This window comes from Phalacrocorax carbo, chromosome 12 (genome assembly GCF_963921805.1).
Source record: "Phalacrocorax carbo chromosome 12, bPhaCar2.1, whole genome shotgun sequence".
NCBI lineage: Eukaryota > Metazoa > Chordata > Aves > Suliformes > Phalacrocoracidae > Phalacrocorax > Phalacrocorax carbo.
In genome coordinates, this window is record NC_087524.1 from 13,968,337 (window position 1) to 13,984,610 (window position 16,274).

At 37.7% G+C, this 16,274-nt stretch overlaps 1 protein-coding gene across 1 annotated transcript in view; it reads left to right on the top strand.

Moving 5' to 3' along the window:
• TDRD1 (tudor domain containing 1) overlaps positions 1 to 16,274 on the top strand; it is a 31,799-nt gene that overhangs the window by 13,720 nt on the left and 1,805 nt on the right. The window contains exons 10-24 of the mRNA XM_064464479.1: positions 824 to 995; positions 2,577 to 2,660; positions 3,022 to 3,198; positions 4,353 to 4,460; positions 5,269 to 5,439; positions 6,856 to 7,104; positions 9,047 to 9,169; positions 10,318 to 10,428; positions 10,633 to 10,803; positions 11,865 to 12,110; positions 12,612 to 12,728; positions 12,950 to 13,060; positions 14,230 to 14,397; positions 14,762 to 14,983; positions 15,172 to 15,218. Of these exons, the coding sequence (XP_064320549.1) occupies positions 824 to 995; positions 2,577 to 2,660; positions 3,022 to 3,198; positions 4,353 to 4,460; positions 5,269 to 5,439; positions 6,856 to 7,104; positions 9,047 to 9,169; positions 10,318 to 10,428; positions 10,633 to 10,803; positions 11,865 to 12,110; positions 12,612 to 12,728; positions 12,950 to 13,060; positions 14,230 to 14,397; positions 14,762 to 14,983; positions 15,172 to 15,218 (2,277 nt within the window). The remainder of the gene's footprint in view (positions 1 to 823; positions 996 to 2,576; positions 2,661 to 3,021; positions 3,199 to 4,352; positions 4,461 to 5,268; positions 5,440 to 6,855; positions 7,105 to 9,046; positions 9,170 to 10,317; positions 10,429 to 10,632; positions 10,804 to 11,864; positions 12,111 to 12,611; positions 12,729 to 12,949; positions 13,061 to 14,229; positions 14,398 to 14,761; positions 14,984 to 15,171; positions 15,219 to 16,274) is intronic.

The following is a 16,274-nucleotide window of genomic DNA, read 5'->3' on the forward strand; positions in this document are numbered from 1 at the left end:
ACTATACAGAGTTCACCCTCTGTAATGTTCCCTAGCTATTCCACACGAGTGAGGAAGGCTGCCTGGCTTTTTGCTTCCCAGTCCCAGAATTCTTGGGTCCTGAGCTGATTTAAAAAAAAAAAAAGCCCTGCAGGGCAGTTAGGTCCACACATCCTTCTTACACAGCAGGACAGCAGGGGAAACATTCTGTCTGCATATTCTAATCTGATCTCATGTGCTAGTGAAAAATCCATTGTAGTTTGGGCAAACTTTTTGTTTGGAGTAAGGACAGCTGTTGGTCTGATTTTGTTGCCATACCATACGAATGTCTTCCGTTACAAAATAGATGGTCAAGCTTTAAACTGTGAGTTAAACTTGTATGTTTAACTATGCACAAAGAAGAATAGAGAAGCATTCTTTCAACCAGTGACAGCTATGACTATTGGTCATAGCTATTGGTAGTCTTTCATAGCTTGTTCGCATGACTTTCTGCTGGGTCCATAAAAGATTTTGAGAGCTCTTTTCTTGGCTTAAAGCCCTCAGTGTCTGCTGAGGGCAAGTTAGGACATGCACCTGTGGTCAGATGTGATGTGAAGCCATGCCTTACGTAAGACAGCATGAGTAGTGGGAGAATCAGAAGAAATGTAGTTTACAGTTTGAAATTAATTTCTTAATTCTTAAATCTCTTGTAAAGAAGTTAGTTGAATTGATAGTGCTTCACGTTCCAACATTAGCTTTAACTTTCATATGCAAGATATTTTCAAGGGCCTTAATTATTTAGTCACATTTTCTACAGGGCAAACAACCCCATATCCCCTCTTGTTCTAATTGTAATTCTTTCCAGGCCATTAAGTGTTTCTTTGCTAATTATGATCCAAAAGAAAAAGGATGGAATGAAGGCATTGCCGGCTTTTCTTCTCAAATCATGGGAAAGCACTGTTCAGTAACTGTTGTTGACGTGTTACAGGAGGAACTGATGTTGAGTTTTGCTGTAGATGTTGTTCTTCCAGATTTTGGTAAGTACTTGGTAGTGGGGGGGGAAAAAACCCAACACAACTGGTAAAACCCAACTGGTAAGTCTTTTATGTTCACTTTCCCTCCTCCTACCCCTGCCCAATACCTGTATAAAAGGAGAGGTTTTTTACTTTTGCACTCTACCCTCTTGTACTCTCCCAACATGCCCCTTGATTTTTTTCTTCTTTTTTTAATATATTTTCTTTTATTTCACCATTCCCTATGGAGGTAACTTTAAAATGTCTGTAACTGAAATGTCTTGATACGCTTAATAATCCTGAGTTTTATTAAGGTTACTTTTCTAGTAGAATTGTAAAAAAATTCAGCATTTTCTTGATTATCTTGTTTATTTTTCTGTTTTAATAGATGCATGCAAATTTGGGACCACGTTGTTCCTTTTGTCTCATTCATTTTTTAACTTTTCAAAAAAATTATAGTATCAGCTTCTAGTTCCACTAAGGCTTTTACCAGCTCTTGTTATATTTCATACCATGCTCACTAGAAGAGTATCGCAAAGAAAGTGCAACCACTGGATATGTTCCATGTAGTTGGAGAACTCTAAGCATGTTTATATATCTAACTTAGCAAGCCTCAGTGATAGAGACAGGCAGAGCACCTGACTTTTGAGGAGTCTGAATTCAGATTTTTGGTCAAGCTGAGGGGGGTGGCTTTGTGGAACCAGATCAATACACAGGTGTGCCTGTTGTCATTATTTGGAGGGCTATTTTGTTTGGGTCTGTTTCTGGCTGCAGAGCAAGAACGATATAATGCGAAGAGCATATTCTTTTCATTGATAGGCAGCCCATAGAAACTTTGAAGGAAGTGGTGTTTGATCCTCTTAGCTTGCTAAACTTCCTGATGTGCAGGAAGGTTATCTCCATGTCATAGTCCCTGCAATTTATAAAATGATGGTTCGCCGTAGTCCTGTGTAAATTCAACAGATTCAGAGTTGGGTTGGGCATATTTCACATTTGGTTGCTTTACAGCACATTAATGGCAAAACAGCATAACTTGCCAACCTCTTGGAGAGCAGATCACAAAAATATTGCTGCATTCGTGAGATGTTGCATGCATCTATTCCATGATTTTACAAGAAACTTAAACACCTATATTCAGGTTTTCAGTTGAAAATAATTATATTGAAAGCTTGGAATACTGCTTCATGCACTGGAAATGGAATGCATAACAGCTAAGCAACCCGAGATTTCCTTGTAAATCCTGTTAAATCATTGCATACTCAGTGTTGTAAATATGGACGTGTTATGAATCGTGTCTGAAAAGATGTGATCAGTTTTTCAGCTAACAGTCTTTAGTGACTGTGAGTAAATGTTGACTGTTACTGATTTGCTCATTTTATTTAGTCAAACAGTCTTGGATCTGTGAACGTCTTCAGAAAACTCAAGTAGTTGAGTTACTCTGAAACTTATTTTGCATTCTAAGCATATTAAGTGCTCAACAAATAAGTAGAACATGCTCATCTTGTGATAGGGATATAGGTCAGGCTCAGAAGATGGTTCTGAAATGAAACTAAATGATAACTTATCTTGTATGGTAGCTAACTTTTTCTTACATCTGTATTTTAGGAGACTGCCTAGATAAAGTACTTTCAGAAACGAGGTTGGATTCAACTTCAGGAAGTAGTGACAAACAAGGACAATCTCTAAGAGGTAGGCAAGCAAATCAAACTTCTTAGTAAGAGACACAAAATTCATGGGGAATTTTACATCCTCCCGTGTTGCATGATACTCTGCAGTAAATATTCTAGCTGCTCACTAGTGTCATGTCCTACTTAAAATATTGGCTAGTGAAGCTTCCTTCAGTTCACTAATGACAGTAGCATATATGCTCTTTAATAGTATAAAGTACTTGTTTAGTGATGATTATGTGAGCATTAATTAAATGGATGACAGGAGCCTTCAAAGTCTAAAGAATCAGCAAAAAAAAAAAAAGTGCTTCAGCATGTTTAAATTTTCAAAGTCATCTAGCTTTTGATCAGCAACCTCTTCTTTTCCTTTTTTCGATGTACAGCGTCAGGAAACCATTCTAAGAGAAGTAAAGAAAAAATATGTGAAGATGAAGAATTTCTTCACTGTGCTAATTCAGTAGCAGAGTGTGTCTCTGTATGTATTGGAGATGCATTTTCTGGTGTGGTTTCCTGCATTCAAAATCCAGACGAATTCTTCTGTCAGCAGATACATGGTGCCCGTAAGTGATGCACTGAAAACGAGATGTAAGATACTTGGTATGGCATTTTTCTGTTCAGTAGAGTGGCTGGAGAGAGGTGTTGCTGGTCTTGTAGTTTGACCTGAAATGGTGATTCCCTGTAGGTTCAGACCACGCCTCAGTCAGTTAAGAGCCATTGTGTTGCAGAGGATATATTTGGCGGTGTTAGCTGTTAATATTGCTTGCTTACCTGTAGGGTGATAATCTGCAGGCAGTCTCAGTAGCGCAAAGTAGGAGGGTGATGTGGCATGGATTTTAGCAATCTGAAGTCAATTTAGATCACAAATATTTAATGTTAAATATGTTCTTTCATGTATTCCAGAAATGTGTGTGAGTTTCTAATTACTTTTTTTATTTCCTATATTGCCTTGTTGCTTTACCACTGGAGGGAGGTGTTTGCTTAGAGTCTGGGTGCAGGGACTGAACTTCTTTGTTATTTAGTATGGGGAGAATATCTGAGTGTGAGATGGCCAGATAATAGTCCCCAAACTTTGCTGATACAGTAAAACGTAACACCTAAGTAACACTACAGAGTGCTAGGCTGCAGGGGCTCTTGGTGCATCTCCCACAGTGTGTGTAAGCAGATGTCTGGGGAAGAATAAGAGCAGAGTAAGTTTGTGAGATGTGTCTGAGCCAGCATTTTTTTTTTTTAATCTAAAAGGTCTTTTGCAGCTGGATGTGACCTGGTATATCTCCTAAGCTTCAGAAGATTTCTCTTCTGTGAATTCTAGGTAGACTCATAGCATGGCATGTCCTTCAGCAAGAAATGACACTTGTCATCTGCCTGTTGTTTGAAGACCAGTCTTCCATGGTTTCATTCTAGCATGCCTCCACTCGCTTGGTTTCAATGCCTACTGGCTTCAGTTTTGTTCCTGTGTTGAGAAAGTCTGTGACTGGTTTTCCTTGTGTGTTCTCTTTACCACTGTGATTCCTCAGGCTCATGTGAGGACTCTCTTCGATCTTAGTGATTGAAGAGTCATAGTCTCATCGCTATTTTGGTATTATGTTAAACATTACGTGAAATAATCTCCATTGTACTACAAAATGTTCTTCCAGGCTTTGAACTTAAGATTTGTGTACTTTTATAGTAATTACAAGACAGTGTATGTTGCAAAACCTATATATTTTAACATCAGGTCAACTTGCTGAGCTTCAAGTGTCTCTTAACAAACATTGTGACGAATTTCCCAGTAGTCCAGCTTTCCGTCCTGCTGCTGGAAATGTGTGCTGTGCTCAATTCACAGGTAAAAATGGAGTGAAAATGTGGCTCTTGATACATGTTACTTTAATTTATTACAAAAATAAACACAGATTATAATTATGTTTAGAAATTTTTCATATAGAGTTTTTTAGTTGTGTCTGGTTTTAGTTGTGGATAGCGTTTGGTGGTGATTTTAAAAAAATTAATAGCAAATTATGACATCTAAAAAATACTAGTTTTAAAAAAGACCATAAAATGGTCCATTCATTGAGCAAACTCTTAACACTGAGTTCATTTCTGTTTAAGGGAGGATTTTTTCAGGAAAAGCTAGCACTGCCAATAAGCTGTCTTGGCATTTGAATGGACACTGATTTCAGGTGCCTAGCGCTAGGGAAAGCTATCAGTTCAGTACCTCAGATGTCTTGATAAACTTGAGTAAGGTTGTATTTCTATTTCTCAAATATTTTAATGGAATTAAGATACTATTAGTTCTGTTATGTGGCCTTTGAATTGCATGCCATTATGGTTAGCTGAGATACCATTTGCTGTTTGGTTAAATGTATTGAATTTAAGCACTACATCCACATAATGTAGTCAGTTCTTTCTTGCAGTATGTAACTGGGGGGGGGACGTCTTTACAGAAAGAATGAATTTGCAACGCTCAGCTCGTACAATGGGTGATGGTGGTAGGTGTTGCATCCATTAGGGTTTTGTAAGGGTTTGTGTGAACTGTAATGCTGCTGGTTTTATGTTGAGATTGACATTGTGTTTTTATATTGGTCTGCAAAAAAATCATTCTGTTCTCCAAAGTTAAAAGCAAGTACAATGAACATCTCTATCTTTTTTTCTAGAAGACAATCTTTGGTATCGTGCTGCTGTTATAGAATATGTTTCTGAAGATTCTGTTTTGGTGGGCTATATAGATTATGGTAATTCTGAAGTTCTTCCACTGACCAGACTTTGTCCTATGATTCCAAGATTAATGGACTTGCCAGCTCAAGCCATCAGATGTACCTTGGCAGGTATGAAATAAATGATAAGCTGTTGCAAACTGGATAGAGGCAAAGTAAGTGGGGTTAGATAACAATCACACCTGTAGTATCTTATATTGAAATATGGGGAAGGATGGAGGTAACAATAGGCATTATTTCCAGAATTCGTAACTGTTGTGGCATACCTACAGAGTGTGACAAATCTTTCCTAATGTACCTGGTGACCTGCAGTTGTATATTTGGAAAACTGTGTTATGTTAACATACCTGTTGGGTTTTGCATTGTGCTTTTGTTCTAAGCAAAATTCAGTCACCTACTGGATTTGTGGAATTCTTAAATCTGTTGTGGTTCTATACTGCAGGGAAAGGTAAAATTTCCAATTTTATAGCTTGAAATTCAGAACTGTATCTGTCTCCCTCCCCTGGGGCAACTCTAGTGAAACTGCTGTTAGACTCCTCTCCATAGGCTTGTGAAAACTGTCAAGTTGGAAAGGACATTGATGCTTCTTAGCTCATCCTGTCTCAAGCATAATCTCTCTTTTTTTTTTTGGACGTACTTATTTAACCTGCTGTTGGAATTTTTTTGTTTGTTCTTATCACTGTGCAAGATAGTCCACCCCTTTGCTTCAGTACCCTTCCTTTAGAATACTTGACATCTATCCTTCCTTTACAATACTTAATATTTAACCTGCTTTTCGAATTTTTGGTAAACTTCAGAGCAGTATTCTAGCTGCTTACTCTGGAGGAAAACATGAAGCAATGCTTCCCTTATATGTAGAGACAGAACCTATGGATATGGAACGTGACTGCAAGAAATCTCTTTTCTGGGGCAAATCATGATGCCTATAGCTGATAGAGTGTTCTAAGACTAAGAAAGGTCCTAAACACATCATGGACACACAAAAGTGATCAGATAAGGTGTTTCCTGATTAGAGTCAAGGATTACTGCTACATAAAATGTATCTTTCTGGAAGGCAACTTCTGCCAATCTGTTACTATAAAATTCTGCTTATAACTTGCATTTTAAAAATAAATTTAGTAGCACAAAGAATAAATGTTTAAGAAGGAAGAAGCTTACAGCAGCAGATACATTGGCTGAGTGATGGTTAATGTTCAAAACTATAGGCTGTATTCATGAGACCCAGAGACTGAAACTTCTTACAGACATTCATACTAAGGACATATTAAATCTGAACTTATGCTTCTCTTTATGTAATAGACTAGTTGTACATGACTTTGGCAGATTTTTATTAAATCCAACTACTACAAAAGTTAAGAATCTAAATAATTGGGTTTGGAATCTTGTTACAAGCAGGAGGAGTGGGGGCGAGTTACGTGGCATATTTGCTGCTTAATCTATGCTTTTGAACAGCGTTGTTGTACCTTTCCACATATTGTCAAGACTTGGACTGTCCTCACAACCTTTCCATACTATGTGACTTTTTAGGTGTAAAGCCACCGTTAGGAGCATGGACCTCAAAAGCTATTTCTTTTATGAAACAACTGGTGAAAGACAAAGTGTTCACAGTAAAAGTAGTGGATAAAGAGGGTTATAGATCTGTGGTGGATCTTGTAGATGCATCAGTTACTCCAGTAATAAATGTATCGAGCCGTCTCATAGAGAAAGGCTGTGCAGCTGAGGAATTGAGGATGGCCTTACCAGCAATTGGAATGACTGACGTTAAGCAAGCAAATGGTGAGTATGAGCACATCCTGCCGAACTGGCATTATTTAACCTCCTACTAGAGTGGGTACAAAGAATGCAGTTTCTTAACTGGTAAGAACTTTACAGTCTCACTCGTGAAGTCTAGCCTTCACAGCTCTGAAGTTTAGCCATGGCAACTTTGCCATGAAGAAATTGTGTCCCTGTGTGTATGTACATATATATACGTGTGTGTGTGTGCATACATAAAAGAAGTTGCAATTGCTTACTTTTGGGAGACCATACTAGTACTTCACTTTCTCTTGTTAGAAGTCTTATAATTTTCAGTTGAAGTAGGATATGACTGGTTAAGTACCTGCTTATTCTTATGTCCTCATCCTTTAGCTCAAATAGCATTTCTTCTTTGTTGTCCTGTGTTTTACACCTAAAGCCACATATTTAGTCCTTGAACATTTGTTTGACTGCAGTAGCCTATACAACTTCAAGGCTATGCCTAATTGCCTTTTTTTTTCATTTTGTGACCAAAGCTTCACTTTGAGAGATTTGCAAATTCTGTCAGATTTCTTTGTGTTGTGGGAATATTCCTACCTTCGCTCATATAAAGCATGTTAAGCCCCTCTTTTCCACCCTGTGTCTGGTAAAACCATGTATTCTCTCCTGATCCATCTGTACTGAAAACGAGGGGAAGTCGTCTTGTCAGGAATATGTCCAAATCTCTTACTTTTGATCTTCCTCACTAGATGCCTTGTGGCCAGGACATGGGGTTGTCTCCAGGGAGATCTTATTGCAGCCTTTCAGTACTTAAAGGGGCCTAGAAGAAAGAGGGGGACAAACTTTTTTAGCAGAGCCTGTTGTGACAGGACAAGGGGTAATGGTTTTAAACTAAAGGAGGGTAGATTTAGACTGGATATAAGGAAGAAATTTTTTACAATCTGGGTGGTAAAACACTGGCACAAGTTGCCCAGAGAGGTAGTTGATGCCCCATCCCTAGAAACACTCAAGGTGAGGCTGGGCAGGGCTCTGAGTGACCTGATCTAGGTGAAGATGTCCCTGCTCACTGCAGGGGGGTTGGACTAGATGTCCTTTAAAGGTGTCTTCCAACCCAAACTATTCTATGATCTTTGTTCAGAAGAGTAACTATATTTCACAGTTGTTAGGTGTCCTAAAGCTTTCTCTAAACTTTGATCCATTTGATAACTTTCACTTTTCTTGTCAATCTTTCTTCCTTCTGGAGTGGAAAATTCAACAAACTTCTGCTTCTTTGAGTATATTTCTCAAAATATTCTGACTGTACTTTGTCCCTTCCAGTAGGGATCTGGCAGTTGCTTACAGTGTGAAGGATAGTCTTTTATTCCACTGAAAACCCAGCTCTCCCAGCCTATCCTTGTATGGCAGCTTCCCAGGCCGTTGATCATCCTGGTGGCCCTTCTCTGGACCCCTTCCAGCCTGTCCACATTCTTTTTATATAGCAGGGACCAGAACTGTACACAGTACTCCAGGTACTGACAAGTGCTGAGTAGAGTGGGATGATGACTTCTTTATCTCTGCTGGCGATGCCCTTTTTGATGCAACCAGTCTTTATTAATCTTTTTGTTCTTTCTCTTCCTTAGACCATTTCCAGTTCTTTCAGTAACAGCTGTTTCCTTCTTCCATGCCCCCTAGCCTGTTTCCCGGAACCAAGGTTCGCCAGAGTTCCTTTTGCTCAGGTTGTTGCAGCCTAGTCTGTACCTCTTCCCCAGTCCTCTATGGCTTGCCCTTCTTGGTAGTGATCAAATACATTAGGCAACTGGCACATTTCTCTTACTTGCTTTTATTCTGCAAAGAGGCTTTCACTGGGAATTAGTCTGTTGGAAAATTTATAACAACAAAATCAAGGACATGAATAAGTGTTCAGGATATGTCATTTTTTTTTTTCCTGTAAAAATTATTTTAATTTCCCTTCCTTCCTCTACGTTCTCTTCTCTTTCCTCTCTAGAGGACAAAATGAACAAAAGAATTTGCAAGTGGAGTAAATTAACTCTTCAACAAACAGTAGATGTCGTAGTGTGTACACTGTACAGTCCTGGAGAATTCTACTGTCAGATTTCAAATAATGATGGTAAGTTTATTCAGCTTTTTTCTTTCTCATAGTTTCTTTGCTTCCGGATCCGTCATTTCTTATAGTTCTAATGCATTACTGTTTCAAATGAGCGTATAGCACTGAGGCTTACCTCTGAGCTTTTGTATCTAAGAATACAAGTGGAATGATGAAAAAACAGGACCATGGTATATAGTGACTCTGAGACTGAAATCTGAAAATTTTGAAGGTAAGCAGTTGAATATAGTTTAATCTAAGAATATAGAGAAAAATGAAAAGAGTTACCATAACCTAGGCAAAGGATATCTAAACAGAGAATAGCAAATAAGAGACCGGTTCCCCATGCCCATACAATATTTATTGGAGCTTTCTTCTAGTACTCTGTCCTGTTCTAATGTATAAAAACTTACAAAGATTCAAAAGAGATAAAATAGCATTAAGATTAGAAACCGCAGCTTTTGAGACTTGACTTGCTCTTAGATAAGATAAAAAAAACATATCTCGTTCCTCTGTTTGCAGGTAAAAAGACTTCTGATAGCCACTGGGTTTTTAGTCTACTAGAAAAAGAGCATGATGAAGTTCAGTGTCTGGAAGTGGAAGCTAAATGCATTCAAACCAAAAAATATAGGGCACATCTTAAAAAGTGAGGGAAGTTTATTCGTTGACTTATCTAGGGATAGTATAGATTCTTTATGGCTTATCACCTTTAAAACATGACTGAATTCCTCCCTAAAAGTGATGTTATAGAGCAGGCTGAAGGACTTGATAAACAAATAAGCAAGCAGGATGAGATCCCATAATCTGTCATACGCGCTAGCTAAATTATCTAATTTATATGGTGTTACCTGGCTGTAAAATATACTTTAGGTTTTGGAGTGAAGGATGCTTGTTGGATTGGTAGGAACAATTACTGGTCATTTTGCTGTCATACTGAACTAATTTGTCAGTAAATATCAGCTATCTCGCCTCTTCCTGCTAATAAGTCTAGTAAGTTAACTATTTAATTAATTGTCAACAGTTTTGGTTTTTTTTTTTATGAAATTCTAAAGTCCACAGAAACCTCCCATCAGACTTTTTGTAAGCAAGCTATACAGTGAACAGTATTCATAAAGTTCAAGTCAGTTTATTTCATTCATCTCATCTTCAGGTTTTTTCTTTCTAATTTTCAGAGTTACTCGCTCTAAAGTTACTTAACAAATCATTGTCTGAATACTGTCAGAAAACTCCACCAAATGTTTTTAAGCCTGAGAATGGAGAACCTTGCTGTGCTTTTTTTTCTGGTAAGTAACAGACTAAAATATTTTTTGTCTTTAAAGGGTGAACATAAAGAAAAAAAAATTCGGGTATCTGATAGTTTGCATTGGTAGAGGATAACAAAGAATTGCACTTATTTACTAAAAAGTAAATGCTAGTAGACATACCAAACGTGGGAAGTAATCTTTTTGCTTTCTTTCTTTTTTTTTTTTTTTAATTTTTAAAATGAGGTGATGGTAACTGGTACCGTGCTTTGGTGCAAAATGTTACTTCAGATGGAGCTGTTAAAGTATGCTTTGTGGACTACGGAAACGTTGAGGAAGTACCACTGTATAAAATCCGGCACATCTCATCCTCATTCCTAAAACTTCCATTTCAAGGAATTAAATGCTGGCTCTCAGGTGGATCTTCTTACTGATTCTTTCTCTTACAAGTGTTACTGAATTTACAGACCTGCTGCTTTGGGGGAAGGAGATGATGACAGGGTATACTTCACAGAACTCTGGTTTTGGGCGTGGTTTTTTTGTTGTTGTTGTTTGTTTTGTTTTTAAAATAAATGTCTGTGTTGCTTCCAGCCTCTGAAATTGTGGGAACTGTTGTTTTAGCCTTGCTACACAGCAGACTGGCATTTAACAGAAAGATGGTGGCTCTTCCCTGAGCTCCTGGCAGTGCTGTGGAGTGATCTGCATGAAGGTTACTTACTGATTACCGTTCAAAGGGAACTTGTCGTTTAGTTCTGCTTCATCTGTAGTGCTTACTAGCTTTTGGTTGCTGCTTTACTAGGAGTAAATGTGCTTTTGTGCAACTTAATTGTTTCTTAAAACTTTTGCAGGCAAAGGAGCTTATCTGGTTTTAGGAAGCAAGTTGGCCTTTCAGTTCTCTGTAGGGATTTTTCATCTGATTCCTGCAGAGTCTGGCTGTTTCTCAGTCTTCTACAGATTCTCTGCCTCTTTCTTTTCCACACCAAATCACTCAAAATTCTGCAGAACTATTCATTCATTCTTTCTTTCTAGTGTACTCTACTTGGTTTAAAAATAAAAAATGTGGAAACAGGAAAAAGCTTAAAACCACATTTTTTGTCAAGGTGTCTTCTGTGGGTTTTTTTTACTATCTTAAACTTTGGGTTTCTGCTCCTTTTGATAAAAGGGATATATTAAACATTCATAAAGAGCCTTAACACTGTTATTTGTGCGAAGGCACAATGATTTACTTGGTGGAATATCATAAAATGTATAGATCAAAACTTGTGAGTCCTGAGGAAATGTGTTAATTTAGAAGAAAGGAGGAAGAAAGAGGCCAGTTAACAGGATGACGTACAATGTGTACCCCTAAGGTAGTAAAAGCAGCCTTGCTAGTTCAAGTTGTGCTTTAAAAAAAAAGGGATTTTTTTTTTTAAAGGAAAATATAATGTTGAAGACAGTCACTTAATGGAGATATTTTGAACAGTTCTCCTGCTTCCTAGGTATAAAGCCTGGTAAGAGCAAATGGATTCCCGAAGCTACAGCAAGATTTCACATGTACACTGCAGGGATAAAGCTTCAAGCCAGAGTAACTTCCGTTTCCAGAGATGGGGCAGGTGTAGAGCTTATTGACAATTCAACAGGCCATCCAAAAATTATCAATGAGATACTAACTTCTGAAAAATTGGCGGTAAAAGAAGTTTTACAAGATAAAAATAACTTTCCAAACAAGTCTGTTGACAAAAAAGGTAATTAAATGAATGTTAATTTTTTAGATTGAACAAGAATTTTCAGTATTCTGGCCTTTTTGTGATCTTGCTGTTTAACTATAGTTAGTATCAATAAAAAACATATATAATCTTGATTATTTTGTCAGTTTTTACAGTTAAAACACAAGCTGCCCTGCAGGTGGCATTATAGACAAAAAGACAAAGATCACTGGGTTTGTCTTAAATGAATATTACTTGAATATTTGATAGTAGAGGGTTACAGATTTTGTATGACTGACACTTTTCCCATGTTTACTTTCCAATATGTTATTTTTCTGAGGTGTTTTTTTACTTTAGCTACTCTTATACGCTAATAGTTTATGAAACAGCAAATTAAGCAAGAATTATCTTGGTTTAGATTTCTTGAAGTGAAGACGCACAGTTGTCTCTAAAATTCAAAAAGATATTCTAACAGTTACTTACAATATGTATGTGCTTGGAGGAAAGCAGTACACTGCATTTTCTTACTATTTCTATTAGAAACCTCACTTGGGCGCTGGAAGCTAATTGAATTGGCTATAGATGAAACCGTATCTGTCTGTGTAACAGAAGTTGTAAGTCCAGACTTGTTCTATGCTGTACCCGTTCAGACTAAAGGTAAGAAAAAGTGTTCACTGTTCTAATACCAGTAAGAAGTCCCTGTTGCAAGCTAGTTAATAAAATGAATGCCTATGGTGAACTGAACCATGTGGGAATGCAGCTCGGACAACAGAAGAATTTGAAAAATGTCAAAGGTAGGAGCAGGGGAGCTTAAAAGTAAGTATGCTCTTCATTATACCCAAATGTGGTTAGTTATCAAATGTTTGGTTTTTCTGTAGATCAAGAGAAGCTACACAGGCAGTTGATTGAACTAGAAGGCTATTGTAAATCTTGTAAGAACCAGCCCTTCAAACCTAAACCGGGTGAAGCCTGTTGTGCCAGGTTTTCAGGTGAGGCACTCATTCATTCTTATATTTCCTTGACCAGGGTAAAACACAGCTTTCATTTTTGCTTTAGAAGAAGGAAAAACACCAACTTTAAAGTGCTTACAGATCTCTTAATTCTGCTACAAAGGATGGCCTGGCTGCATCTTCAGGGCAAAGTAACCATGTGACAGAGAGGAGATATGGAATACGTTGCACTCTGCAAAATGTATGAAGCTTTAAGAGGAAAGGACAGCTAGTTACTGTTTAAACTGAAATTTTGTGTGTGCTGCCCTAAATTGCAGGGGAATGAAATTCATGGCAGAGCAATAGTGCACTTGGATCTATACAGGCCCACTTTTGGTTTAGGGGTGCCTGGGTGTTTGTTTTGTTGTCGCTTTGTGCGAGCATAGGGCGGTGACGCTGGTGATGACAGCTCATCGTTCAGCCTTGTTAGCCTGCCAAGCTGTCCACGCTTAGTGAATTGTTAGTTCTGTCAAAAGTATTCTTGACAGTAAGGGAACTTAATTTATTGTCTTAGTCTTTCAGAAGAAGGGATACTCTGGGGATATATTAACTCGATATTTAAAAAATAAAATAGTGTTGACTCATTAAATGTTGACTGCATGTGGATTGTTACAGTAGATCTGGCTAAGTGCTGAAAATGAATTTGGGTGCTAGATCAGACAACAGCTCATGGAAAAACAGGATAGATGACTTTAAAAAATACTAGGCAGACCACCTGAGTGTTCAACAGTTGTTTTTAACTTCCACTGATGGTTTGCTTGGGTTTTTTTTTATTTTTTCGTTTGTTTTTATGGCCTTTTAGGATAATTGAGGTAAAAGGATTCTTTTATTTCTTTTTAATTTCGGTTATGTTTTGAGAGGGAATATGCATTGCAAAACAAAGGTAAGGAGCTAGATATACAGTGTGCAGACATCCTTGAAACAGTATGGTAGTAAAAATCTTACCTGTATAATTTGAGCAAAATTCTGAAAGCAACACTTAAAGATTTATGAATGCAGCAATTGGAAAGTATTCCCTTGTGCTATGGGCTTGCTTCTTGTCAAGCCACCTTTTGTATATACCAGAGTATTTAAAAATTCCTGAAACTGTACAGATTCTTGTTCTCAGGATAAGCTATGTTCATAAGATGGTACTTCACATCCAATTCTTCTCGTCCCAATCTTTTCAGGTGATGGCCATTGGTACAGAGCTCTTGTTCTACAAGCTTCTCAGTCTGCAGTGAAAGTACTATATGCAGACTATGGGAACACAGAAACATTACCGCTTTCAAAGGTGCTGCCAATCACTGATTCCTACTTAAAGCTGCCTTTTCAGACAATCGCATGTTCGCTTGCAGGTAAAAAAAACCCAAAATGACCAAAAAAGCTCCATCCTCATTCACACACCCATCCACCCCCCACCCCCCAACCCAAACCAACCCTAACTGGTTGTTTTCTTGAACATTATAAATTTGTATCTATCCTGATGATGGTTTTCATTCCTTAAAACATCATGATGATCTGCTGAAATAGTATACTGGTTAATACTGCAGAAGCTGTTTTAGAAAGTATGTTTTTAGTTAATTATCTGTAGAGTCTAAGCTATTTAGAAAAATGTAGCATCATATTTTCAGAAACAGTGATAGCATTATTTAAGATTCAAGTTGTATCATAAATGAATTCTTTGTAGAACAAACTTGATTGCACTATATTTTTTTGCAGGAATAGAGAAAGCTGAGTGGTCTCCATTATTACTTGACAAGTTGAAAGAAATGTTATTGAATAAATACGTCACAATTACACTGAAAGGGATTAATGGAAATGTTAATGTAGTAACAGTGGAGAAACTTTGTGAATATGGTAGTCTGAATGTAGCTGAGAAACTGGTAATGGAAGGTTTGGTCAAAGCCAGCAGGGCTGAAAACTTGCACACTGAACATCAAGGTACTTACTTTCACTTAAGTACTTCTTAATTTAAACTTAATTTGAAGAACTGTGGGTACATGGGATGCCTAATTTACTTTTGCTTCCAAAAATCTTAGAGAATTCCACACAACACTTCTTAAATTAGGGAAGCAGTGGCAACGTGTGTTTTGCTCATTCACTTGGTTGGATTTTTTTTTTTTTTGTAGGCAATGGAGGCGAGACCAAATGCTGCTGCACGGAATTAAAAATGCAAGTAAGGTTCAGTCCAAGTAATACTAGCTTTTTTTCAATTTCCAGAATTCAAAAGAAACCCTGTGTGGTAAGCAAATGGGAGTAGGGAGTTAATAACTAACCAAAACATTGGAAACACACCAAGTGAATATCCTGACACTTCTCAGCTTGTTTTATATGCGGTAATAATTAGAGCACCCTGAAACTGAGGGAGGATAGTGTATAGATCACACAGACTTCATTAATCTGTGTTTTGCCACACATACAGCTCTATTTTTTTTCTACAGTATGAAGGCCCAGAAGTGTTACTTCTGCCTGTTGTGTAAAGGTAGTTGCAGTGTTTTGCATAAACTGTGTCATTTGGAGAAAGGGCAGCTGGATAGTTTTGGGTTTTTTTTCAGTAATACGACTGTGTTTTAATGTGGATATGACTTGGCGGACAGCTGCACATGTAAGAAAATTCTTAGGAAGTGTAGTTTTCAGGTAGCAGAGATTGATATTAATACATGCCACAGTTTCAGTCATGAAACCAGGGCTGAGAATCTGAGTTCAGTGGAATACTGGAGTTTTTAAGAGTGTTTGCCAGCTGCAAGATCTTTTTTTCTTCTTTGGGGGGGGGGAGTGTCCCTTACCAATATTTTATATTCCTGTAATGTTTGAAAGCTTTCTGGCTTTAAACTTTGTAATTTTTGTTTTAACTTAGGCTATTTAGGAAAAATGAGAACTTTAGATTAATAAAAGTAAATCGAAGTATACCAAAAAAGATGCATCAGCCTGTCTCAAAGTGAGGATCTTTGTCAGAGGAATGAGCAAAACTTTGAATTTTAAAGACAGAAACCCCTTTCAAGGGTGGTTTGAACTTCCCCCTCTCCCCCCAGCCAGAGGCAGCAAGGTCAAAAGCAAAACTATGCACTAAGGTATTCTCAATGTAGGAAAGGAACATTTCTGTTCAAGGTCATTTAGACCTTTACCGCTTCAGAGTAAGCGTAGTCACCAGCAGTTCAGTGGCACAAAGGCAGTAAAACTATGCTGTTCCTGAAGGTGGTTGATTCCTCTGTCCTGCAGTAGGCTGTTGAAC